Source organism: Silurus aristotelis (genome assembly GCF_946808225.1).
Source record: "Silurus aristotelis genome assembly, chromosome: 11".
Lineage (NCBI taxonomy): Eukaryota > Metazoa > Chordata > Actinopteri > Siluriformes > Siluridae > Silurus > Silurus aristotelis.
In genome coordinates, this window is record NC_139584.1 from 18,422,011 (window position 1) to 18,448,517 (window position 26,507).

Below are 26,507 nucleotides of genomic sequence, written 5' to 3' on the forward strand. Positions count from 1 at the left end.
CCCAATGAAATGTCTCAAACATTTCAAGTAATATTACTTAATTTTTATTAGTAATCTCAAATATTTATTATAACATTTTACCAATAATTAACTGTTTTTAGTAAACTCAATATTTTAGTCAGATTTAAGTAAACTTAATAGCATTTTTCTAGTGAAGTATACTATTTGATTTTACAGTGTAGGTGCATCTCAATAAATTTGAATATCATGGAAAAGTTCATTTATTTCAGTAATCCAACTCAAATTGTGAAACTCTTGTATTAAATAAATTCAATGCACACAAACTGAAGTAGTTTAAGTTTTTGGTTCTTTTAATTCATGTCTCAAAAAAATGTTAATACTTTATAAGACCAATAAAATCAATACTTGGTAGGGGCTCCTTTTGCTTTAATTACAACCTCAATTTGGCATTGCATGGAGGTGATCAGTCTGTGGCACTGCTGAGGTGGTTTGAAAGCCCAGGTCTCTTTTACAGTGGCCTTCAGCTCTTCTGCATTTTTGGGTCTCTTGTTTCTCATTTTCCTCTTGAGAATACGCCATAGATTCTCTATGCGGTCCAGGTCTGGTGAATTTGCTGGCCAGTCAAGCACACCACCACTATGGTCATATAACCAACTTTTGGTTCTTCTGGCAGTGTGGGCAGGTGCCAGATCAGATCAGATCAGCAGTCTTCCCCATGATTGTGTAGCCTAGTGAACCAAACTGAGAGACCATTTTAAAGCCTCAGGAAACCTTTGCTGGTGTTTTGAGGTGATTAGCTGATTGGCATGTCACTATATAAATTTTGTATTTTAGTGAATTGGTGGGTTTTTGTTAAATGTGAGCCAAAATTATCACAATTAAAAGAACCAAAGACTTAAACTACTTCAGTCTGTGTGCATTTATTTTATTTAATACACAAGTTTCACAATTTGAGTTGAATTAGTGAAATGAATGAACTTTTCCATGACATTTTAATTTATTGAGATGCACCTATAGTAAAGGATTCAATTAAAATGGTGCGAACAAACACTAAATGTAAAAGCAGCAAATAACAGCAGCAGTAAATTATAAATGTTTTACTTACTCTTGTGGGTTTCAGTGAATACTTATGCATTTGTACACCAATGCATAGTTTTTCTTTTTTTTTTTTTAATCAAGCCTGTTACACTGTAAGAAAAGATACACCATATCTACTCAATAAAAATGAGGCAACAGATTACAAGCAATATTATTGATTAAATTTCACAAGGTTTTGTATTGAGTAAATAATAATTAAATGAGACCCTTAATAGTTATAAATTTAATATGAGTAGATTTGAATAGAAAACAGTACAGAATTAATTATAATCTAAACAAAAATATTGAGTAGATTTGAAAAAGATAAACTCCCTAATGTGTAAATAGTACTAATAAAAATTAATTTAATTCTACATATCATAATTGACGGGGAGTGGTGGCTCCAGCGGTTAAGGCGCTGGGTTGCCAATCGGAAGGTCTGGGGTTCAAGCCCCGGTATCGCCAAGCTGCCACTCTTGGGCCCTTGAGCAAGGCCCTTAACCCTCTATGCTCCGGGGGTCCCTTACGAGGGAAATATCAAGGTCCGTGACGTCGGAGTGACGTGGGGCCGCCTTCCTGTGGGCTCACCACCTGCAGGAGGGACCGTAAGGGACGGTGCTGTGAGGATTGGGCAGCAGGCGGGGGCCTGCTTAGACTGCTGCCCCCGCGACCCGAATTACGGATAAGAGGGAGAAAATGAATGAATGAATGAATGAATGAATGAATATCATAATTGAGTAATCATCATCTACATTAATCTGCACATTGATTTGAATTTAATCAATGCAATTAATTAAATCTAAATATTCCTTTCTTATGCATAATATAGCCCAGAAAGTACAGAACTTAAATAATCAAATAAGAATTTTATTAAAAATTTTATTCACTTTTGTGCTTTAGACACATTGTAGCACATCATTGTACACTGCAAACCCAGTCTAATTTTAAGCCAGAAGTTGGATCTTGCATTTCAAACCAGACATTTTGTAAAAACAAAAATAAATGACATACAGAATGGTGATGTGTCCATAAACCTGATTCCATGCTTTCTCACCTCACTTAGCCACTAAATTGTGTCAATAATGATATTAAAGAAAAATCCTCCAGAGGTGCATGTACCAAAACAAATGCAGAAAAGTGTAATTTGTATGGAATAAAAAACATTTCGTACTTTGAAATAGAAATCTCACTGACATTCGTGGGATAAGAGTCCAAATCAGTGCTAACTTACAAACATAGCACTTTCAGATGTGCAATTCCCAAGCTCTGTAGAAGCTAAACATTGTGTAGCAAAACATGTACACTGCAACTGGTCTCATTTTCAAGCCAGAAGTTTGCTCACACATTTCAAACCAGAACTTTGAAAAGGACAAAATGCTGATACTCCATAATGGCATGTGCCAAAACTTAAATGATAAAAGTGCAAATTGAACAGAGTAAAATACATTTGTACTTTAAATGTACAACAATTAAAATGTCACGACATTCGTAGGAAAAAACAGTGCCAACTTACAAACATAGCACTTTCAAATGTGCAATTCTCAAGCTCTGTAAGAGATGAACATTGTGTAGCACAAAAGTCTGCAATGCAATACAGTCTCATTTCAAGCCTGAAGTTTGCTCTTGAGGGACTGGACTTTGTTTGAAATCTTTGAATCATCCAGTTCCAAGAAAAGTTTAAAGAACAACTCAAAGATGTACTTCAGCTGTCTGGGATAATCGAGATTCAGCGCGTAGGTCAAGCCAAGGAGGACAGAGCAAGCCCTTCCAATATCTCCAAGTCCTGTGATGACTTTCACGCCCTCTATGACGATCCCAAAGTTCTTTGGGCTGTTGCTTGTAGAAGCTCCAGGCTTTGGGGTCACAGTAATGACCATTATGACTTGTTCAAGTTCCTCCAAGTTCCCAGTTTCCTGCAACATGAAATTGTTATTGTCCTAGTATAAAACTGAAATATATTGCAAGCATATCACATTACTAAAAAATAAATTTATTATTGTTTCCGTAGCTTACAAATCTATTTTATTAGATTTAATTTTCTTGCAGGCCTCGGTGTCAAATTGTTCTTTGTTTTGTTTTCTTCTCTATTTTGGGGTTTTTGTACAGGGTTCATGCAGGTTAAAATAAGTAAAATCTTAGACCTTTTTAAGACATTTTAAGACCATAAAGATGTTAATTTAAGACCTACACGAGGCATTACCAAAAAATATTCAGATACATAAAATTCTGAAAAAAATTATCATTAATTTAATTTACAGATAAAGGTCACATATCTAGATCAAGCACCTACTTGAGGAATTAAGGAAATATGGTCCTTGAATTAGGTCAATGTAAATTAAGTTCACCTACGATGAATTCTTTGATAAGCTGTCCCTCTTGTTCTCCAAGGTATTCTATAAGACACCGAATAACAACCTCTCTGCTCCTCTCAATCGAAGAGTGCACTGAGTCCTGGGGAGGAATGCAACAACTGATAAGTCAATCACAAAAAAACCCCAAAAAACTGGATGTTTCTGTAATTTAGAAATGTAAACACACGACACCTATCAATTCTGATCGTACTTTACATGCCTGCTTTACTTAATGTATAAAGCTTCGTCAGACCACAAGGCAGAGCTTCATAATGGCTTTAAAGTAGAAAATGTACTGTTTTTGATTTTGTGATAATCCATTAGCCCCTTCCACACAAGCACTTGACTCTCTCTCTTCTTGACTCACTGCAAGCCTGAAATTTTAAAGACATCACCTGAAAAAGATAAATGTGTGAACACAAATGTTCGAATTTGACATTAAATGGATTTAACCCGGACAGCTCTATAGTACAAAGTCTGTGTCATTTCTGAATTACCCCATGTGTGAATACAACAGTGAATTATCCGGAGGATTTACAGTGAGCGATTGGAGGTATTAAAAAGGGTTAACCCTGTTAAAAAGGGTTTTCTTGGGAGTTTTTCCTCAGTCAGTGTGAGGGTCTAAGTCCAGAGGCTGTTGCCATGATGCTATGTAAAGCCCTTTTAGACAAAATGTTTGTAAAATGGGCTATACAAATAAAATTGCCTTGCCTCTGATTAATTTGTAAAACAAAAAACAGCATCTTACAAGCATGAGCTGTTATTATTTTTTTCTTTTTTAAAATAGGGCAGCAGTTCTGGAGGACAATTGTCTATCATTCAGTTTGATGTCCTTATTCATATAATTTGGAAATCTTATGGAACAAAGATACTTCTAGTCTTCTTCCAAGTGCTCCACCTTTGGCACGAAATAGCGTCAGTAGCTTGGGAGTGTGCAGTACGGTTTAGCTGTAAAATGACAGTGTTTGTGCCATTTGAATTTGAATTCCTCCCCTCCTGCTAAAGTTACGTTAGCTAACTAACTTAAGTGCTAGCTGCTAATAGACTGACTTCACATGGATTTAGCTAAGTTAACTTTACATTTGCAAGTTGCAATAAAACAGTGTAACAACAGAGAGAAGTTACATTACCTGTCTCGGGAAGACGATCTCCACACACGAGAAGTAAAGCCAACGGAAGTGCGTCAAGTGCCGTCTGAAATATAAGATGCTTTTCCAGCGATAACCCCAAATATTGCTCTTTATGGAACCTTAAAATAAAACCCAATGTACTCATTTACGCAATTTCATAAAAACATACTGAGGATATGATATTAATACGCAAAAGACCTAGGAACCATGATAGTAAAAATGCAAACCCACATCCTTTAAAATAAACTTTTGACTTCGACACATAAGAATTCTTCCAAAATGTATGATGCTGTGTTCATATTATAGCGCAACAACATCACACTATAGCCTTCCAACACGAGCTAACTTTGTGTTGCTACTGAGTCTCTTTTTCTGTGATAACTCATTTTATATTGTAATATACCACTACATGCGTTCTTCTTTCTAGCCCAGTGATACCAAAAGAAGTTTTCTTACCTGTCAACCAGTTAAATTTTGCAAGATGAGCAATGTGGAAGAAAATTAATATTCACTGTCTGTAGCCTACTCTATTCAAATGTCTTGTAGGCCTGCTGCATTATTTAATTTTTTTTAAAGGCGCATTTTGACAGGAAGTGCTTTTTAATTAAAATTTGCCTGATTACATTAATTTGAATTCACTCAATATTTTGGGATTAGATAAATATAATGCTTAAGTTTTATTTAATTGCAATGGGTAGATTTTATTCCAAACATTTTTATTTGAAATGTAATTAAATATTTGCCTCAAAATCAAAAACACAATTATATTGAATACATTTTAACCAAAAACATTAATTCAAATCTACATGACCACAGAATCATTTTTTACAGTGTAGCTTGCTGCTTTTCTCTGTTCCATTCTCTTTTTATAGCATTTGTCTGCTACAACAGTTAACCTATCTGTTTTCAAACATGATTTACTGTGGCTTTACTACAGTCAAATACTTGTTTTCAGTGTTTGTATATTTAATTTATGCATATATCATTTGATTATTATACAACATTAAATTAATTATATATTCTAAATGCTTATATCTTCACAAATGAACTAAATATCTGTATTTTTGTAAACAAAAATTGTCACAACAATGTTGTATTATTTTTAATATAAATTTTTTAAGCATGGTTGTCAGTTTGTTTGTTTGTTTTTTTACAGAAGGAAACAGCCAAGCATGAGTGAATTTGTTCAAAGGAGAAATCCCCATGCACTCTTCAACAAGCAGCCACTACAAGTTTAAAAAAGTTTAAATTAAAGAGTTAAACTCAGTAACCCAGTCATTAGGGCAACTGCACTCTTAGTGCCGGTCCCAAGCCCGGATAATTGGGAAGGGTTGCATTAGGAAGGGCATCCAGCGTAAAACGTGCCAAATCAAATATGCGGATCACGAATCAGAATTTCATGCCGGAAAAGGAGAGGAGAAAGATTTCTACAGAGACAGCAAGAAAAGGAGGAGTGTAGGAGAGTGGAGGTTAGGGTTGGTACTTTAAATGTGGGTACTATGACTGGTAGAAGGGGGAGAGATAGATAATATGATGGAGAGGAGAAAGGTAGATGTGTAGACATCATGGTGTGGATGGAAAGACAAATGGTGTAAGGGTGATCCTTCAAACTGGCAGTTATCAACACCTTGACCCTTGTCAGCTGTGCAACTATAGGCCAATATCAAACATTCCCTTTAGAAAAGGTTGAAACATAACAGTTATGCTCACATCTACTTTTGAATACTTTTTTTTTTTTTTAAGTATCAACCAAGATTTAGGCCTCATCATTGGCCTCTGATCAGGTTTTTATCTCTTTATTTGTTTTGCTCGACCTTAGTGCAGCTTTTGACACCATTGATCATACTATTCTGCTGGCTAGACTTGAGAACGTTGTTGGAATAAAGGGAATAGCTCTCTCCTGGCTTAGGTCTTATTTGACTGAGCCATATCAGTTTGTTGATGTAAATGGTGAGTTCTCCACACTCTTTAAGGTAAAGTTTGGTGTTCTGCGAAGATCTGTCTTAGGCCCACTGCTTTTCCCTTTATATATGCTGTTCCTGGGTGAAATTATACATAAACATGGTATTCACTTCCATTGCTATGCTGATGATACACAGCTGTATTTCAGCAAAGCCAGATGAAAGAGATCAGCTTAAAAATGTTGAGGAGTGTATAAAAGTCATTAGACAATGAATGATCGATAACCTCCTTCTGCTCAACTCTGATAAGATGGATGTACTTTTACTAGACCACATGCAGCTAGAAGTAAACTTTCCGATTACATAGCATCTCTGGATGGTGTTTCTATCTCAGTGGGTACAGCAGTGGAAGACCTTGGTGTGATTATTGACCCTAGTCTTTCCTTTAAGGCTTACGTGAATAAAATTACCAGGATTGCCTTCTTTAACCTTAGAAATATTGCTAAATTTAGAAATTTGGTGTCGTTACAGGATGCAGAAAAACTAGTTCATGATTTTGTTACATCTAGATTAGATTACTGTAATGCTTTACTGTCCTGGTGTTCAAATAAGTGCAGAAATAAGCTTCAGTTAGTTCAGAATGCAGCAGCAAGGGTCTTTACTAGATCTAGAAAATATGACCACACCACCCCTTTAATCAGGCTACACTGGCTCCCAATTAAATCTTGCATTGATTATAAAATACTACTACTGATGTATAAAGCACTTAACAGTCTCGCACCATAGTTTCTGAGTGAACAACTGTACCAATATGATCCTCCACACCTACTTAGATCAAAAGGTGCTAGGCTATTAGGCTATTTGTTGGTACCTTAAATAATGAAGACTACAGCAGGGGGCAGATCTTATTCTTATAAAGTCCCACAGTTATGGAACAGCCTTCCAATCAGTGTTCGGGACTCAGACACAGACTCAGTGTTCAAGTCAAGACTGACTTGACTCAAAAGTTAAGGACAACTGCACAGTGTCTTTAACTTTCCATCCATATCCTTGTCTTCCTTTCACCCCTCCTTTCTCTCTCTCTCTCTCTCTCTCTCTCTCTCTCTCTCTCTCTTTTTTCTCTCTTGGTCAAGTTAAACATGCTCCTGAGGTTCCAGTGACAACTGTTCCTGCCCCTCTTCCCTCCTCGGATCTTCCCACTTCATCCAGGCCTGCCTCTGGATAGTGTTCTCTTCGATTGGAGGCCATTCTGAGGCTGGGGATGGTTTCTCATCAACGCCCTGGGTTTCCATGAAATTACGAAGTAAGAACAGGAGCTTTGAGGATGGATTTGGACTGTAGTTAATGTCTTGTTTTCTTCTTATGTTTTTCTTGCCACAGTCGCCACCGACTTGCTCATTAGGGACAAATTTACACTTATAAAGAACATCTAATTCATTTTTATCACCACATTATCTGTGTAAAGCTGCTTTAAGACAATGTTCATTGTTAAAAGCCTATAAACTTTCTTTCGGCTTCTCCCGTTAGGGGTCGCCACAGCGGATCCTCCGCATGTTTGATTTGGCACATGTTTTTACGCTGGATGCCCTTCCTAACGCAACCCTCCCCAATTTATCCGGGCTTGGGACCGGCACTAAGAGTGGCTGGGGATGGTTCCCTGACCGGGGATCGAACCCGGGTCGCAGCGGTGAGAGCGCTGCATCTTAACCACTAGACCACCAGGGGACCTCATTGTTAAAAGCCTATACAAATAAAAAATGAATTGAATTGAATCCTGAAGGAAGAGTTTAGTAAGAGTGTAGTGGAAGTAAAGTGAGAAGGTGTACCTAGGAAATAACGATTGGTGATTGGGGCAGACTTTAATGGCCATGTTGGTGAAGGGAACAGAGCTGATGAGTAGGTAATGGGTAGGAATGGTCTTAGTGAGAGGAATGTGGAAGGGCAGATGGTGGTAGATTTTGCTAAAAGGATGGAAATGGCAGTGGTAAATACTTATTTTAAAAAGAAGGAGGAGCAGAGGGTGACGTGTAGGAGTGGAGGAAGGTGCACACTGGTGGACTGTGTTTAATGTAGGAGATGTAACCTGAAGGAGAATAGAGACTGTAAGGTTTTGGCAAGTTACAGTGTAGCTAGCATCGGATGGTGGTCTGTAGGCTGGCTTTGGAGGTGAAAAAGAAGAGGAGGAGAGTGAGGACTCAAAAAATAATAAGATAGGAGGAGGAAGGAGGAAGGCTGTAGTCTAAGGTTCAGGGAGACAGCTAGAAAGGTACTTATTGTAACATCTGGACGGCGGAAGACAGAGACATAGTGGTGGAATAAGGAAGTACAGGAAAGCATAAGGAGAAAGATGTTGGCGAAACAGAAAAGTAGGCAGGAGTACAAGGAGATGCAGCAGCAGGTAAAGAGATATGTGGCAAAACCTGAGGAAAAGGAATATGACGAGCTGTATGAGAATTTGGACACTAAGGAAGGAGAAAAAGATTTGTACCGATTGGCCAGGCAGAGGGATCGAGCTGGGAAGGATGTGCTGCAAGTTAGGGCAATAAAGGATGGAAATGGAAATGTATTGACTAGTGAAGAGAGTGTGTTGAGAAGGTGGAGGGAGTATTTTGAGCAGCTGATGAATGAGGAAAATGAGAGAGAGAGAAGATTGGATGAAGAAATGGTGAAGCAGGAAGTGGATAAGATTAGCAAGGAGGACGTGAGAGCAGCGATTAAAAGGATGAAGAGTGGAACGTTGGTAGGTACATAACTTAATATAAAAGAGGTGAAATTAAAACCTTTAGCACAACATACATTCATTCTTGATGTCCTTTCTTTAATCAGATATAAAATAAATAATTAAACTGAACAGAAACATAATTGTAATTATGCTAAAGACAACCTGTCCAAGAGCATGAATTGCTGGATCCATGTCCTGTGGTCTGATGAGACTAAGATAAACTTGTTTGCCTCAGATGGTGTCCAGCACGTGTGGCAACGCCCTGGTGAGGAGTAGCAAGAAAATGTTGTGTTGTCGACAGTCGAACATGGTAGTGGTAGCATCATGGTCTGGGGCTGAATGAGTGCTGCGGTTCATTGAGGGAAACAGGGATTTCAACATATACTGTGATATTTTAAAGCAGAGCATGATGCCCTGGTGAATTCCATGCTCAGGAGATTAAGGCAGTGCTAGATAACAATGGTGCTCACACAAAATATTCACAGTTTAGACATGTTCTCTTAGGGTGTACTCACGTTTGCTGACAGCTATTTGGACAATAATGGCTTTATGTTGAGTTATTGTGTATATATATATATATATATATATATATATATATATATATATATATATATATATATATATATATATATATATATATTGTATTATATATGACAGTAAATTTGTACTGCTATACAAGATGCACATTATACCACAGCACTCATTCAACCCTTTGAGTTTGAATAAGTATTTGACACATCAGCATTTTTATCAGTAAGGGGATTTCTAAGTGGGCTGTTGATACAAAATTTCCACCAGATGTAGCTATCAAGCCAAATATTGAATTCATACAAAGAAATCAGAACATTTAAGTATACAATTTGAGTCATAATAAATGGAGTGAAATGACACAGGGAATAAGTATTAAACACACTTTATTTAATACTTTGTAGAACAGCCTTTGTTGGTGATTACAGCTTTTAGACGCCTCTTGTATGGAGAGACCAGTCGTCTGCATTGCTCAGGAGTGATTCTGGCCCATTCTTCCACACAAATGGTATTTAAATCTTGAAGGTTCCTTGGGCCTCTTTTATGAACTTTGATCTTCAGTTTTCTCCATAGATTTTCTATGGGATTTAGGTCAGGTGATTGACTGGGCCATTCAAGCAACTTGATTTTCTTTCTTTGAAACCACTTCCTTGTTTCCTTGGCCTTGTGTTTGGGATCATTGTCTTGCATTGTCTTGCCTCTTTTCATTTTTAGCTTTCTGGTAGATGGCAACAGATTTTTATCCAGAATGTCCCAGTACATTTCTCCATTCATCCTGCCTTCAATAATATGAAGTCTGCCAGTACCCCTTGCTGAAAAGCAGCCCCAAACCATGATGCTTTACCCCCAAACGTAACTGTTGGTATGGTGTTCTTGGGGTGGTGGACAGTGCAGTGCCATTTGTTCTCCAAACATGGTGTGTAGAATGACTGCCAAAAAGTTCAATTTTGCTTTCATCTGACCATACTATAGTCTCCTAATAATCCACAGTCTTCTCCAAATGCTCTTTCACAAACTTTAACCGAGCCTCAACATGCTTTTTGTTCAGCAATGAAGTCTTGCATGGTGAGCGTGCATGGATGCCATGGCGGTTCAGTGCATTGCTTATAGTTTTCTTTGAAACAACAGTACCTGCTGTTGCAAGATCTTCCTGAAGTTCTGCCCGAATGGTTCTTGGCTCTTGGCGAACTCTCCTGATTATTCTTTGGACTCCTCGGACAGGGATCTTACGTGGAGCACCTAATCGTGGCCGGTTTATGGTGAACTGATGCTCTTTCCATTTCCGGATAATGACCCCCACAGTGCTCACAGGTATATTCAGCATTCTGGAAATGCATTATCGATTCCATCTAACCTTGCCAATGTTTTATCAGCAGGTGTCCTCTTGACTCTTTTTGACTGCCAGGAAAGGGGAGGGAACTCTCCATTTTCTCCCATGCGAACAATTAGATGTCCTCCCTGAGTTCCCTAATCTGAATGATCTCCACGTGAGGCATCAATCATCTTGTGTACATCCTGTATACAATCATCTTGTGCGTGTGGTCTTTGCCCAGGTATTGGAATTTCAAAACTACCTTTTTGGACTTAAGTTAACACACTACTCTATTTGCTTCAGGAAAAAGCTGCACAATTGCATTTTATATGTTTGACGCTAAGCTTTTGCCATCAAACATGACATCAGGACTGCTCTGTCTTGTAGCCCAAAAGATTTGGCCTACCTTGGACCTTAGTTGGTCCTTTTCCTCCACACAAAGAGGAGAGTCTTGTTCCACAGCTTGAGAAGGATCCAAATGTATGGGCTATATATGCTTAATGTAGTTTTCCTGGATTTTTTTTTTTTTAAGTTTATTCCCACATAACAGAATCTGTCACACCCCTCACATCCAACTTGAAACATGGATCTAAGATGTGATACTACTGTTGTGGAGAAACTTTGTGTGCCCCCCTTATGAAGTCTTCCATATGGGCACACAAGTACCCAAGTAACAGTGTAGTCCTGATTTTAACAATAGAACACAGCAAGTTTTACATTGTTCCTTCTGACCTTATGGCAATCTCCTTTACTCTATTATACCAGTACAGTGAAGCATCAACCAGACAATACACACATTTATTAAGCTTCAATAGTTTTCCTTCATTGCTGGTCTCAGGAGGAGGTTTGATATAAAGGTCATGGGCAGTGTTGGGGGTAACGCTTTACAAGTAACGTGTGTTACGTAATAATATTACTTTTCTGGAGTAACGAGTACAGTAGCTCGTTACTTTATAAATTTACACATTAATATGAGTTACTTTTTTAAAAAAGTAATGCGAGTTACTTTTCAGTTAAATAATTTTGCATAAAAAAATAAATACTAAATTAAAATGAACGTAGTCACGTAGAATTGCGCACTCATACTTGCGAACCGCGGGAACAGAAGCTGGTCAGAAGCGGAGATGGCAAACCAGAGAATTACATTACTGTGATGGAAGTATTCTTATTATTTTTAAAAAGTCGAGGAAAAGGAGAAAGGAATAATCCTTAAGTGTAGATTATGTGTTGGTGAAAAGCTCTTGTCACCTGCAAAAAATACCACTTAAAAAAAAAACAGCACTACAGATGTGTGTGTGTGTGTGTGTGTGTGTGTGTGTGTGTGTGTGTGTGTGTATATAATGTTGAATATATGCAACATTATGCAGTGTTGCATATATGGAAATGGAGACAGAAATATAGAAAACATTTGCCGACTTTCCACCACTGCAGATCTATGGACTGCTCAGAATAAAAGTTTTCCGTGGGAGACACATGTACGATGCCATTGCAGCTCATTTGCTCTTTGTGGGAAAATAAACTGCCACGGTCACTGATAATAGCGCAAACTTTGTTAAAGCGTTCAGAATGTTTCAAGCTGATGATGAAGCAGAGAATGATGTAGACGAGGATGAGGTCATACTTATGGAATTGCACGTAGTTTTACGTGATGACAGTGAAAGGTATGTTCTCCCTCCACATCAACGGTGTGCAGCCCACACCATTAACCTTATAAACACGAACTGTAGTTATATTTCTGATGGCGAAGGCAGATTGCAAAGCAGTGTACAGAAGTGCGACTGGAAAGTGTGCAGCCTTGTGGTCAAAATTTAGTCCATCATCTTATTGTTCTCTAAGAAGTTCTCCATTTATATATTTGTGCTTGTGCATTTTGCTACAGATGCAGTTTACAAGCTATGTCTAATGCACTAACCATCCAATCAAAGGATGTAAAAATGGAAACGTACAATAAACACCTTATAGAGGACCTCGGACTGGTCAAATCACAATTTGATTAGGTAAGTAATAGCTTTAAACAACATTGAGATTAGGTTAAAAGAGCCCGCAGGAGCTGACTCTGGGTCATAAAAATATAAGTCAGTGAGTCAAAAAATATAGCAGATATATACACTCACCGGCCACTTTATTAGGTTCACCTGTCCAACTGCTTGTTAACGCAAAATTTCTAATCAGCCAATGACATGGCAGCAACTTAGTGCATTTAGGCATGTAGACATGGTCAAGACGATCTGCTGCAGTTCAAACCGAGCGTCAGAATGGGAGAGAAAGGTGATTTAAATGACTTTGAACGTGGCATGGTTGTTGGTGCCAGACGGGCTGGTCTGAGTATTTCAGAAACTGCTGATCTACTGGGATTTTCACTACAACCATCTCTAGGGTTTACAGAGAATGGTCCGAAAAAGAGAAAATATCCAGTGAGCGGCAGTTCTGTGGGCGCAAATGCCTTGTTGATGCCAGAGGTCAGAGGAGAATGGCCAGACTGGTTCGAGCTGATAGAAAGGCAACAGTAACTCAAATAACCACTCGTTACAACCGAGGTATGCAGAAGAGCATCTCTGAACGCACAACACGTCCAACCTTGAGGTGGATGTGCTACAGCAGCAGAAGACCACACCGGGTGCCACTCCTGACAGCTAAGAACAGGAAACTGAGGCTAAAATTCGCACAGGCTCACCAAAATTGGACAATAGAAGATTGGAAAAATGTTGCCTGGTCTGATGAGTCTCGATTTCTGCTGCGACATTTGGATGGTAGGGTCAGAATTGGCATCTACAACATGAAAGCATAGCTCCATCCTGCCTTGTATCAACGGTTCATGCTGGTGGTGGTTGTGTAATGGTGTGGGGGATATTTTCTTGGCACACTTTGGGCCCATTAGTACCAATTGAGCATCGTGTCAATGCCACAGCCTACCTGAGTATTGTTGCTGACCATGTCCATCCCTTTATAACCACAGTGTACCCATCAAGAGGCAATACTCCTCTTTTAGGGCTGTATCTAAAAGATCGGGTTGTTCAATGTGTTTAAGGCAATCGTGTGTGTTGTCAAAACCATCGAAATCAATAAAGTATAGATCACTGAATGCGGCTGAGAAGTAGGCTTAATACTTACGTTTTCTGTTGCTAAAAGTGCAGGTACATAACCAGATCTATGTTGTATTTTCATATGTTGTGTAAAATAGCTGTTAACTGATGTGAGGTGTGCAGTATCAAAGGATGAGAAAGCACCATTTTCAGCATCCCAGACGCAAGCAGCCGCCACACGCAAGTATGTTGTCTAAAGATTTGGAAAGATATGCAACAAGGCGATATCTGTCACTGTGTTCCTGGGCCAGAATCCCAACAGCCATACCACCACGTTCATGCACATAAAGGTGAAAAGGCAAGGTATAATTTGGAAGACCTAAAGCTGGAGCAGACTGTGTAGCTTTCTTGTTTTTGGATGTCATTGTGTTTTCTGATTGTTATTTATTTATTTTTTATTTATGTTATAAAAGAAACTTTCAAGGAATGTAATTTTTTTTCTTTTAATAGAACCTGTTGCACTATCCTCACAACGTTCCAGCATCCCAACTCTTCCACAGCCCGATACACGGTCTAGACCTAGTGGTCGGGACCTCTGCTCTAAATGATTATATGCTAGCGTTTTCCTGGCTACTTAAGCACACTTGACTTCTTAAGTAGTTGTTGTTACACAATACAGCTATGACCATTTTTCTATTATTATATTTGTCATTGTATTCCTTTCAAAATAGTAATGTTTTAGTCATAATACCTAAAATATTTTGTGTACAAAAAAAAACAGTATTAGGTAGGTCAAAAAATGAATATAACTGCCAGAGCCCCGAATTATTGAGATAATTCTTACATTGCTGCGAGGTAGTATACAGTACAACATTCAGCACAGAACTACTTCCTCTAACGAAATAGTTTGAGTGACTGCATTTTCCGCCAATCACATCGGCAATCGTCACAATTTCCTAAACTGTGCACAGCAAGTAATATTTCGTGTTGAGAAAGTAGGCGGAGTTTTACCCTTTACGGCCGTAGACTTCGTCGTTAAAGAAGTCGATTCAGGAAGCCATTACGTTGCGCAGTTTAGTGAAGATAAACTTACTATTTTTACGTATTCTACGCACTTTTAAAATACTTTCCTTAAGTCCCATTCAAAATATTATGGCATCGCATGCAAAGAAGAGAAAAATGAATTTCTCAGAAAGGGAGGTGGAAATCATCGTAGAGGAGATGGAAAAACAAAAACACATTTTAGTGAACCACTTCAACGCTGGCGTTACTCATATCGCCAAAAATAACGCCTGGATGGAGATTCTGAAACGCGTGAACGCGGTGACCAACTGCCAGCGCGAGCTCGCCGAGGTGAAGAAGAAGTGGTCTGATTTGAAAACCGAGGTTCGTCGCAAAGTGGCGCAGGCTCGCGCTGCGATAGAGGACACAGGAGATTGCACCACGGTACCAGTTATTCTTACTGCCATGCAGCAGCGAATCTGTAACCTCTTGGGGGAAGCCACTATCATCAGTCTGCCTGCTGGAGAATCAGAAGAGCCGAGTGGGGAGATTGCGGTTGCAGTGCCTATTAGTACAACCGCCACTACCGTTACACTAACGCAGAGTAAGACATTGGCGTTAATACAACGCGGTTTAGCGCTTAATATCTCAAATTGAAAACGACAACAAATATACGGTTCTGTCTGATCGAAGAGCCGTTTAGACAGATGTACGTTTTTACATTCGAGATAGCAAAATAACGCATTTAAATGTATATTTATAGTAACCTAAATGTTACTTTAATTGTCCACAATTTAAATTATAAAACAATTAAATTGTTAAAGTGAAATAAATTTTTAAGTGGCCAAACATTATTCCAAAAGATCTAATATTATTTGGATTCTGTCTGGGTTTTTTTTTTTTTTTTTTTTAATAAGCAGACTCCCCATCTCATTAACATATAATTAAAAACAAACTAAGTTGCTGCTTAAAAGTTAAATCTGCACATGAATAATCACCCAGTTAAATGTCTCAATCCAGCATTGAATTGGATACCTGCTACCAATATTCTGTATTATTTCATAATTTATTCCATTTACATGATAGAAAATATAAATATAAAACCTTTTGGTTATCTAATACAAGGCTAGGCTAATTATCACTGTATTGGTTTAGATTGTTATAGCCATTTAAATTATGTTTACTCTGACACTTGCACACTTTACACAGTGTTTAATTTTACACACGGTGAATCCTTTGGTTTTAATTCCTTTACTGTTAAAAATTAATAAACCACTAAATCATTTAATCAGCACTGATGTTCAGTTACATAATGACAAACTGCTCCGAGTGATGAATTATTCTGGACTCCATTCTCAAAGCCCAGACTAGGCCAAACTTTGCTGCAAGCTATATAAATGTTATCAGCTAACAGCTGTTAAGCTGTTAGCTGATAACAGTTTCCCTTCACTACAAAGTGAAGGGAAACTGTAATGCTACTGTATAGACAGAATGTACAAAACCAATAGACAAAATGGAGAAAGTCTTTTTCACAGTCTAGTGCAGGGGTGGGCAATTAATTTTTACAAGGGGCCACAAGAGAAACCTGAATTATGTCAGAGGGCCACACCAACGATAATATTTTAGGGATGCACCGAAATGAAAATTTCAAAAACCAAAAATGAGGAAACCATGGCCAAAACCGAAAACTGAAACACCGAAAGAAAAGATTGTCAATTATTAGAACCATTGCATTTATGGCTGGAGTGTGTACTAACCTCACTAAAATCAATGTATTGCAATTCAAAGAATAAATCAATTACAAAAGTTTTTTTTACTTATTATTATAAATTATTATTTTTGTTACCATTCATAGGTATTGACAAACAGGCAGCGGTCAATTGTTATTAGCAGCGGTCTGTTAAACAAAAATAATTGACCGCCGAACGTTTGGAAGCCCATTTAAGTGAATGGAAGGTTCTAATCTACAGCATTTAGAAGAGCCGTGTAATCAGGGGCGTTTTAAGGGGGGTATGCAAGACAGAAGTTTGAGCCCCCATATATATATATATATATATATATATATATATATATATATATATATATATATATATATATATATATATATATATATATATATATTATATATATGATATATATATATATACATACACATACACACACATATACATATATACATACATATACATATATATATATATATATATATATATATATATATATATATATATATATATATATATATATATATATATATATATATATATATACACACATATATATATATATATATATATATATATATATATATATATATATATATATATATATATATATATATATATGTTATATTATTATTAATAAAGTTAATATAGTTTAATTTTATTTACAGGGAATTAATTTTATTTCACCAGTGTTATTATTTAAAATGTGTGTATGTACGATTAAAAAAAAAAAACTAATTGGAAAAATTTTAATTGATGATTGTGGGGCCCCCTAGCGTTCACTTGGGCCCATATGCCTGGCATACTCTGCACCCCCCCTAACGGCGCCCCTGCGTGTAATAAATATATTATAATAATTATTATTTTCGGGATCCACGGAGAATGTTTCAAAGATCAACCCGTCGATCCACTGGCGACCACTGATCTAAGGCAATGAATTCCATAATTTTTTGTGTTATGCTTTTTGCCTCGGCACCATCACTGGAAAACTTTCCTGCCTTTTCAAATACGTTCGCTACAGACGGAGTGCGCATGCTCGGATTGACTACTTTTCTGCGCCGCGTTCTTCTCCTATTTAGAATGGCAATCGGGAGGTTTGGATTTCAGGTGATAAATTAAACCCGATTTGGAGAAACTCTTTGCAGATACACCCCCTCTTGAAATTTCAGCATTGCATGTTTTGCAAATCGCTATCCGCACACCGCAGACATGTTGCTCTTATCCAGATAACCGTGTGCTGGCTGCGCTTTTTTTATTGCGTCATTACAATTGTGTTTCTGCCGTGTTGTCTCGGTGAATTAGGTATTTTCGGCCGATTTTTCGGTGCATCCCTGTAATTTATGATTGGCCTCACGCGGGCCGGACAGGGACGTACAAAGGGCCGGATGTGGCCCGCGGGCCGTAGTTTGCCCAGGTCTGGTCTAGTGGCTTGTGCTAATGGCTACACACTTGCCATAAACCATTATGTGCAATTTATTACCTGAACAAATTCAACCTGTTCTCTAATCATCTGGTCATGTGGAGCAGCACAAAGAAACCTGCAGATGCAGGTCTCAAACTTTGGGTCATCATCACATTATACATGAACAAAAAGATCACAGTGACTTTGATTGTGGTGTTTTTTTTTCTTTGTGCTGCTAGTCAAGATGCTTTTTTTCTTTGTTTGTTATTTCTATGTGAACATTACCCAAACTCCCAAAGATTCCACAAATGTGTGGAAAACAGTAAACAATACCACAATACTATGTGAAAGAATAGTAAATACCATAATATCAAATGTATTAAGTTTTTATTGTCCAATCCTGGTTACAAAACAGTTGGGTTGATGAGTAAACTGTAAATAAAACCCGGATACAATGATTTGCAAAGCTCATGATTTCACATTATATTCATAGTAAAACATAGAAGACATATTACATTTTAAATTTTAGGAACTTTAAAATATTATGAAGAAATAGGGTATAATTAATTTGATGGTTGGATAAAAGTCAGGATAGGGCCTAGTTTAGGGCCTAGTCCCCTCTTCTTTTAGCAATAGTTAATATATGTCTCGGAACTGAAGAGACCAGTTGCTGGAGTTGTGGTAGATGAATGTTGTCCCATATGTGCCTGATACAGGTTTCTATCTTTCCCTGGGTCTTATTGCCATATTCTTTTGTTTTATTTTTGATTGGTGAAAGGTTGGGTGCACAGGATAACAAAGTAAACAAATAAAAATTCTAAGTTTTACTCAGGTGGTAGACACTGCAATCTACTGGTAAACTTTAACCTCCAATAGAATATCCTATTTTTTACTCATTTTAAAAAGGACATACTGTATTATCTTTGAGCCACTGACTGTAGTTGGTGGTCTACAGGATTTCCAAAGATTTCAAATATGGCACCTGGCTAGATGTAAAAGCCAAAATATCTAATTGATTCTATTTCTTGTTGTACCGGGATAAATCAAACAGCAACTCAAAAAATGCTACACCAGGGCAAAAATCAATATTAATGTTAAGAATTGCAGACATAGTTACCACACCAGAGCCTATGTAACATTGGGCAAAAGAAGAACATGTGGCTTAGATTACAAGGGGAATGATGACATCTGTCATAGCTGTCGCTAATACTGGTGTAAAGTTTGGCTAGCTTAGCTTTAGAAAAATTAACTCTGTACAGAACTTTAAACTGTATAAGAGTAAGCCAAGCACATATAGAACTTGAATGGATTCTATCTATTGCCTTTCCCACCACGCTTTTGGAAAAACTATTCCCAATTCATCCTCCCACTTTGCTTTAATTTTGTCAATTGTGGGTTTATTAAGAGGAAGGAGCTGTTTTTTTTTTATATTAAGGACTTCTGCTGGAGACCCAAAGATAACAGGTCATCCCAGTTCTTTTCAGATGGTAAACCTGGAAACTCTGAAAACAATTATGAAATACAATGTCTCACTTAAAAATATCAATATATATGGGAAAATATATATTCATCTTTATACAGATCTTGAAAAGACTTAATCTGCCACTGTCTAAAAGTAGGATCCATATAAGGATCCTAAGCTGAAAGGTAGCTGTAAAGTAGCTGTAAAGTAGGATCCGAAGCTGAAGTTAAATTAAATCTGAGTATCAACAGCACCAAAAGAAATGGTAGTAAAGTCAGAGGACTTGATGGTAGAGATGTCACCAAAGAAAATAAAGATAATTTGTAAATAGACTGAGTTTCCAACCAAACATTCATCACTTTTCTACTTTTCAAATTCAAAATTATATTATTTTTAATGGTACATTTACTCATTTTAAACATTTAATGTGTTCTACATGTTCTGTTGTAAATAAAATATGGTCTGGGAGATTTGCAAATCATTGCATTCTGTATTTTAGTACATTTTAAGTCCCATTTATATTTTTATTTTTTTGTAAATGGGGTAGTAGAATTTCACATCAACTGGTATTATTTGCAACAACTGAAATGTTGATATATTTGTTATTTTTCAGCCATGTTTGCAGAATTTTAAATATAGTGCATAAATATACACGTGTAGTTATTTTATAATATTTAATATGAACATTAAAAAAAAAAAGTAAAAAAAAAGTAGATTATCATCTTGCAGGAGTCTTATACTGTTTTTCATTGTTTAGCAGGTATCCAGCCGGCACCTGGTACCACCTGTGAAATGAAAACTCTAGAAGGTAGGATTGCATGGGATTTTTATTTTTGTTTAAATAAGTTGTAATTGGAAAGTCAACTGGTTCATTATTTTGAACCAAAACTATATTTTCAAGTCACAGCTGTCAAATGGCAACATTTGTACAGTACTTCAAATAACAGATTAAATATTGTTATTAGGGATTTCAGCATTTTAGTAATTTACACACATTCTGGAGCAGTCATACAATACAAAGAGAAATGATGTAGAAATAAATAAATTGCTTTTTAATGAATGTTTTAGGACTGCAGCTATTGATTATTTTAGTAACGTTTTCTTTTTTAAAGAGCAATACTAAATATACAAGAGAAAATAAGACAGGTCTTTTAAAATGAACAAGTAATTTGTTAATTGCCATATTACATCAAAATACAAATATATAAATAAATAAAAATAAATGAAAATTACTTTAAAAATCGTAAACGCACTGTACAGTGTTTTCTTTGTTTTAGTGTGAAATTATCCCAATGAGTTTTCCCCTTATTCCTCCATTTTTTTATTCTGCAGTGTGTTTTGTGTTGTATTAAAGGCCGTTTTCACCACATAAAAAAAGGTTTGCCTAATTCCGAGGTTTTTCCTCGCAATTCTGACTTTATTTCTCGTAAAAATTTTGTCGGCCGGAAGTTTAAAGCTGCTGGTGTGTGAACGAGGCTACCTCTGTCTTGTTCCATCTCCTCCAGAGCGGATTGTAAGGCAGAGTTCACTCTAGGGATCCAGGGATCCAGGCTTAGTTTGATACCATGCAATTCCACTGATTGTAGCCTATTTCCTTTTCAATGTGTAAAGATTTCTGGCACTAAAGAGGGGCTGACGCTGCCCAATTGGCAAAAAATAATAATAATCGGAATTGCAAGAAAATAAAACTTTTTTTTATGTGGCGGAAATGGGCTTCCATAGTGTTTACCTGAGTGCTTCAGAGTTTAGCGGGTGGTGCATCAGTGATAATGTTTAGTGGCAAAACACAGTGCCCTGTGTGTAGTTAAATGGACTAAACAATTTTTGTATTTGTATTAATTAATTTTCTTAAACAGTTTAGCTCCAACATATAATCAGTCACTGTATATATTGGTCATTTCTATTTCAATTTCTTTTATCAATTTTCTGATTTGAAACAATTATGAAAAAAAATTTTTTTTGGAATTTGTGCTGAAATGGTTTACCAACCATCATTTGTTCAATCCACTATCAGGCTATATTGGACATTCAAAATTATGTAATGTCCAACATCACTGTTTCTTAGGTTCAAATGAACCTGCATGTATTGGTAAACCATTGTATTCTAAGTTTACCACCTGCACATGGTCAGTGCTGTTTACAGTTGTATATTTGCCCCAGTAAATGCAGCTTGTTGTATTTAATCTTACTTTGAGTCGTGTAATACGAGTTGTAATTATCCACAATATGTTTTGAATTAAGGTAATATTGTAAGAAAAAGCTAATAATGCTATAAGAAAAAAGCTAAATAAGTCATAACACTATAACAAAAATAAAATTATAATAATAATTTACAAATGACAATATAAAACCATTAAACATATAGCAACAATTATACTTATTTTTTTGTTTGTTTCCTGAAAATGCCTTTTTTTTAAAATCATTGATACAATTATTCTTTATTTTCTAATAGAACACTTTTACTCATAATTTGTATAATTTGCCTATGTATTTACCTCATGGTCAATTGATATTTCACTTCATCTTTTATAAAAACATTTAATATTCAATATAAATTTTGCTTTATATAATGATATCTAATATAATAAAGTAAATACAATTGTAATTTAAGTATTTATTTATTTGTTTTTTGTTTTGTTTTATTTGTTATTTTGACAGCACATACAGTGAGGAAAATAAGTATTTGAACACCCTGCTATTTTGCAAGTTCTCCCACTTAGAAATCATGGAGGGTTCTGAAATTGTCATGGTAGGTGCATGTCCACTGTGAGAGACATAATCAAAAAAAAAAATTCAGAAATCACAATGTATGATTTTTTAACTATTTATTTGTATGATACAGCTGCAAATAAGTATTTGAACACCTGAGAAGGTCAAAGTAAATATTTGGTACAGTAGCCTTTGTTTGCAATTACAGAGGTCAAACGTTTCCTGTAGTTTTTCACCAGGTTTGCACACACTGCAGGAGGGATTTTGGCCCACTCCTCCACACAGATCTTCTCTAGATCAGTCAGGTTTCTGGCCTGTCGCTGAGAAACACGGAGTTTGAGCTCCCTCCAAAGATTCTCTATTGGGTGGAGACTGGAGACTGGCTAGGCCACGCCAGAACCTTGATATGCTTCTTACAGAGCCACTCCTTGGTTATCCTGGCTCTGTGCTTCGGGTCATTGTCATGTTGGAAGACCCAGCCTCGACCCATCTTTAATGCTCTAACTGAGGGAAGGAGGTTGTTCCCCAAAATCTCGAAATACATGGCCCCGGTCATCCTCTCCTTAATACAGTGCAGTCGCCCTGTCCCATGTGCAGAAAAACATCCCCAAAGCATGACGCTACCAACCCCATGCTTCACAGTAGGGATGGTGTTCTTGGGATGGTACTCATCATTCTTCTTCCTCCAAACACGTTTAGTGGAATTATGACCCAAAAGTTCTATTTTGGTCTCATCTGACCACATGACTTTCTCCCATGACTCCTCTGGATCATCCAACCAGTCATTGGCAAACTTAAGACGTGCCTGGACATGTGCTGGTTTAAGCAGGGGAACCTTCCGTGCCATGCATGATTTCAAACCATGACGTCTTAGTGTATTACCAACAGTAACCTTGGAAACGGTGGTCCCAGCTCTTTTCAGGTCATTGACCAGCTCCTCCCGTGTAGTTCTGGGCTGATTTCTCACCTTCCTTATGATCATTGAGACCCCACGAGGTGAGATCTTGCATGGAGCCCCAGTCCGAGGGAGATTGACAGTCGTGTTTAGCTTCTTCCATTTTCTAATGATTGCTCCAACAGTGGACCTTTTTTCACCAAGCTGCTTGGCAATTTCCCCGTAGCCCTTTCCAGCCTTGTGGAGGTGTACAATTTTGTCTCTAGTGTCTTTGGACAGCTCTTTGGTCTTGGCCATGTTAGTAGTTGGATTCTTACTGATTGTATGGGGTGGACAGGTGTCTTCATGCAGCTTACAACCTCAAACAGGTGAGTCTAATTTGGGATAATAAATGTAGTGGAGGTGGACATTTTAAAGGCAGACTAACAGGTCTTTGAGGGTCAGAATTCTAGCTGATAGACAGGTGTTCAAATACTTATTTGCAGCTGTATCATACAAATAAATAGTTTAAAAATCATATATTGTGATTTCTGGATTTTTTTTTTTTTAGATTATGTCTCTCACAGTGGACATGCACCTACGATGACAATTTCAGACCCCTCCATGATTTCTAAGTGGGAGAACTTGCAAAATAGCAGGGTGTTCAAATACTTATTTTCCTCACTGTACTTCACATACAACTTCTGATTTGATACAAATCTGATCTGATACAAATCCTGATTTGAGTGTGCTTATTAAACACAGTGAATCACCGTTTGATAAAAACACAAAACTCTGGACCCCTGGCTCCTTGCGCATATACAACATAACATTATATATAACAATCCTGAAAGCATTCCTTGCTGTTCCCTATTTTTACTTGGTGATGGTGGTGAGTTTAGAGCCTTATATATTAATATAGTTTGAAAGCTAAGCTTATATTTGATTAGAATGCAATAAATCCCTAAGCAGCTCAGAAGTAAAAAGCAAGATATAAAAACTGGTTTCTCCTTTAACCAAAACAACTGAACACATATTGAAATATGAGAATTTTAGTTATGAATTTACTTTTATTATTTAGTGTCTAACAGTATCAAGTTACATTTCTATGATGTCCTTTTTTTCAAATTTTATTTGTCAATTTATATATATTTTTTATTAAAAGGTTTGTCTTTGTAGACTACATAAATAGCCCTTTAAATAACCCCCTCAACCCCACTCCCACCCCTTATACAGCCACAATACCTATCGACTTTAGACAAATTTGTAAATCAACATTAAATCTCATTTATTGACCTAATATTGGCATATAGTGTGAAAAGAAATATACAATTTAATGTTATGGCCATTCAGTCTCTCAGCCATGTCTATGTAGCACCACCCTCATGCCATAAGATGCTTCTTCTTATATTTTTGCTTGGCATGTATTGTATGAAGGGACAGTTCTTTGTTCACTCCTGCCAAAATGAGCAACAAAATGTAGGCTTGCAAGTCAGTCGCATCAAAGTTTTATATACTTCCTAAAAGTATATACTTTTCAGTTAATTGTTTAATGAAAAGTACAAATGCTGATTTTATATCTCGGACATGGCTGATTGTGTTTTTGTGCAAATTCTACAGGAAAGAAAATGCAAAAGTATAAATGTTTTTTGAAAAAGCTTAACACCTGTTTTGAATTGATTTGCCTCTCCTTGTAATTATATCTGTGACCAAATTAATTTATTCTCCTCTTTCAGCCATTGTGGAATAATTAGCTATGAATATAGTTGAGCTTGTGCAGTTTTTTAAGGATGCGGTTTCCAAACTCTCTGATCATCCAATCAATGAATGTGAAAATTCCAGAGTTATTGTTTAGGCCAGCAGTCTAGCTGGCCCGGATGGCCTGCCACTGGCTTATGCCAAGCTTTATTTATGTTTATCTTTGCCATTCAATATTAGAAAGCAAAAATTAAATAGGAAATATTTAAGTGAATGCATAAATTATTTTTGCAAATGTATTCAGAAAACTATACTATGTGTTGTCAATTTATGCTTACCAAGGTTATATGTGTATTACAATAGCTGAAACTACATATCACACTCTGGAGGAGGGCATGGTAGAGTACTGCACAACAGAGACACCAGTCACTGTTACAACTGAAGCCCCTGTGGAGGTTTTGTCAGCGCAAGCTGAGTGCTCAGTAAAACCACAGGAGTTGAAGAGCCGCATTGCACTGAACTCTGCCAAGCTGTTGCAGGAGCAGCGTGTCACCAACCTGCATGTGCGTGAAATCTCACAGCACTTGGAGAACCAAAATGATCTTCTGCAGATGATTCGTCGCTCACAGGAGGCACAAGCTTGTGCCCAAGAAAGACAAGCCCAAGCCCTTGAAGGAACACAAGCCACACTTCTTGCCCTTATTCAAATGTTCAAGCCTGCTCTAAAGGATTTAAGAAAGTTTCTACAAAACGCTAACAACGCTAATGTAACAGGAGCTGTTGAGACTGGTGAGGGGGTGGTGAACATGACACAAGTGGAAGATGTACAGTAGACTGCCATGTGTTGAGATTTTTTAGAGAGATGTATGTGTGTTGAAATATAGTATTGTTTTACAGTTTACTTTTAATGCAAGTATACTGTATATCAAAGGTTCACAAAGTGGGGTCCATGTGTTTGTTTTTGTTTTGGTTTTTTTCATCTTTTTAAATTGTTTTACGGTGATGGAAAAACAATACATTGTTATTTGAAAATATGTTAAGCTTCTATAGCCTTTTGATTGGGTTTAATTTAAACGGTAATAACTAAATGTTGGAATAATTTGTCCATAAAATTAATTTTCTACATAATTACAAAATTCTTTCTCTATTCCACTTTCTCATTTTCCACTTTTATTTTTATTTAAAACATTCTGAACTAAGTTTGCATGAGAATGAGCTTTTCACTAAATCAACAGGATCTCAACAAGTCAATAAACACAACAAATTATAAAGAACAATGTTGTCCTAATTTTTTCTGGCTTATTTAAGTTGGACTAGAATATATTTTGTACATATGATGTCAAAGCTATCTAATAAGACTTAGTCTGCCTAATTTAGTTTTCTTTTACCCCAATAACAAAAAGTAGACTTCATTTTATTTGTTTAGTTAGGCTGTTTTTGCCTGACCTTGATGATTAAAGCTCCATGTAGATATGTAGTAATAGTAAGAGGTTCAACTGTTTTTAATGGTGGAAAATAAATTGGCATAATAATATATTAGACAAGCTATATTTTTTTATCTGATGATCAAAAAACATATAAATAAAATAAAACAATGTTAAAAATCAAAATTATACGCAAGTTTTAATTTG

General features: G+C 36.7%; 2 protein-coding genes across 3 annotated transcripts in view; both read left to right on the forward strand.

Moving 5' to 3' along the window:
• LOC310733312 (uncharacterized protein) overlaps positions 1–26,507 on the forward strand; it is a 91,475-nt gene that overhangs the window by 34,914 nt on the left and 30,054 nt on the right. The gene's annotated exons all lie outside the window — the stretch shown is intronic.
• On the forward strand, positions 15,034–26,150 carry naif1 (nuclear apoptosis inducing factor 1). 2 transcript variants are annotated; one of them, XM_083555267.1, is made up of 3 exons: positions 15,034–15,611; positions 20,353–20,403; positions 25,240–26,150. In XM_083555267.1, the coding sequence occupies exons 1-3, from the start codon at positions 15,158–15,160 to the stop codon at positions 25,707–25,709; spliced, it is 975 nt and encodes a 324-aa protein (XP_083411393.1). In that variant the 5' UTR covers positions 15,034–15,157; the 3' UTR covers positions 25,710–26,150. The 2 variants fall into 2 exon arrangements, with proteins under 2 accessions (XP_083411393.1, XP_083411394.1); XM_083555268.1 differs by having other exon boundaries at positions 20,356–20,403.

What these genes read in the sequence shown, in the direction of transcription:
- naif1 (XM_083555267.1), top strand. Translation starts at nt 15,158, where the DNA reads ATGGCATCGCATGCAAAGAAGAGAAAAATGAATTTCTCAGAAAGGGAG. An exon ending in TACCGTTACACTAACGCAGA is followed by an intron (nt 15,612 to 20,352) that starts GTAAGACATTGG and finishes TTCATTGTTTAG; the next exon opens with CAGGTATCCAGCCGGCACCT. An exon ending in TGAAATGAAAACTCTAGAAG is followed by an intron (nt 20,404 to 25,239) that starts GTAGGATTGCAT and finishes GTATTACAATAG; the next exon opens with CTGAAACTACATATCACACT.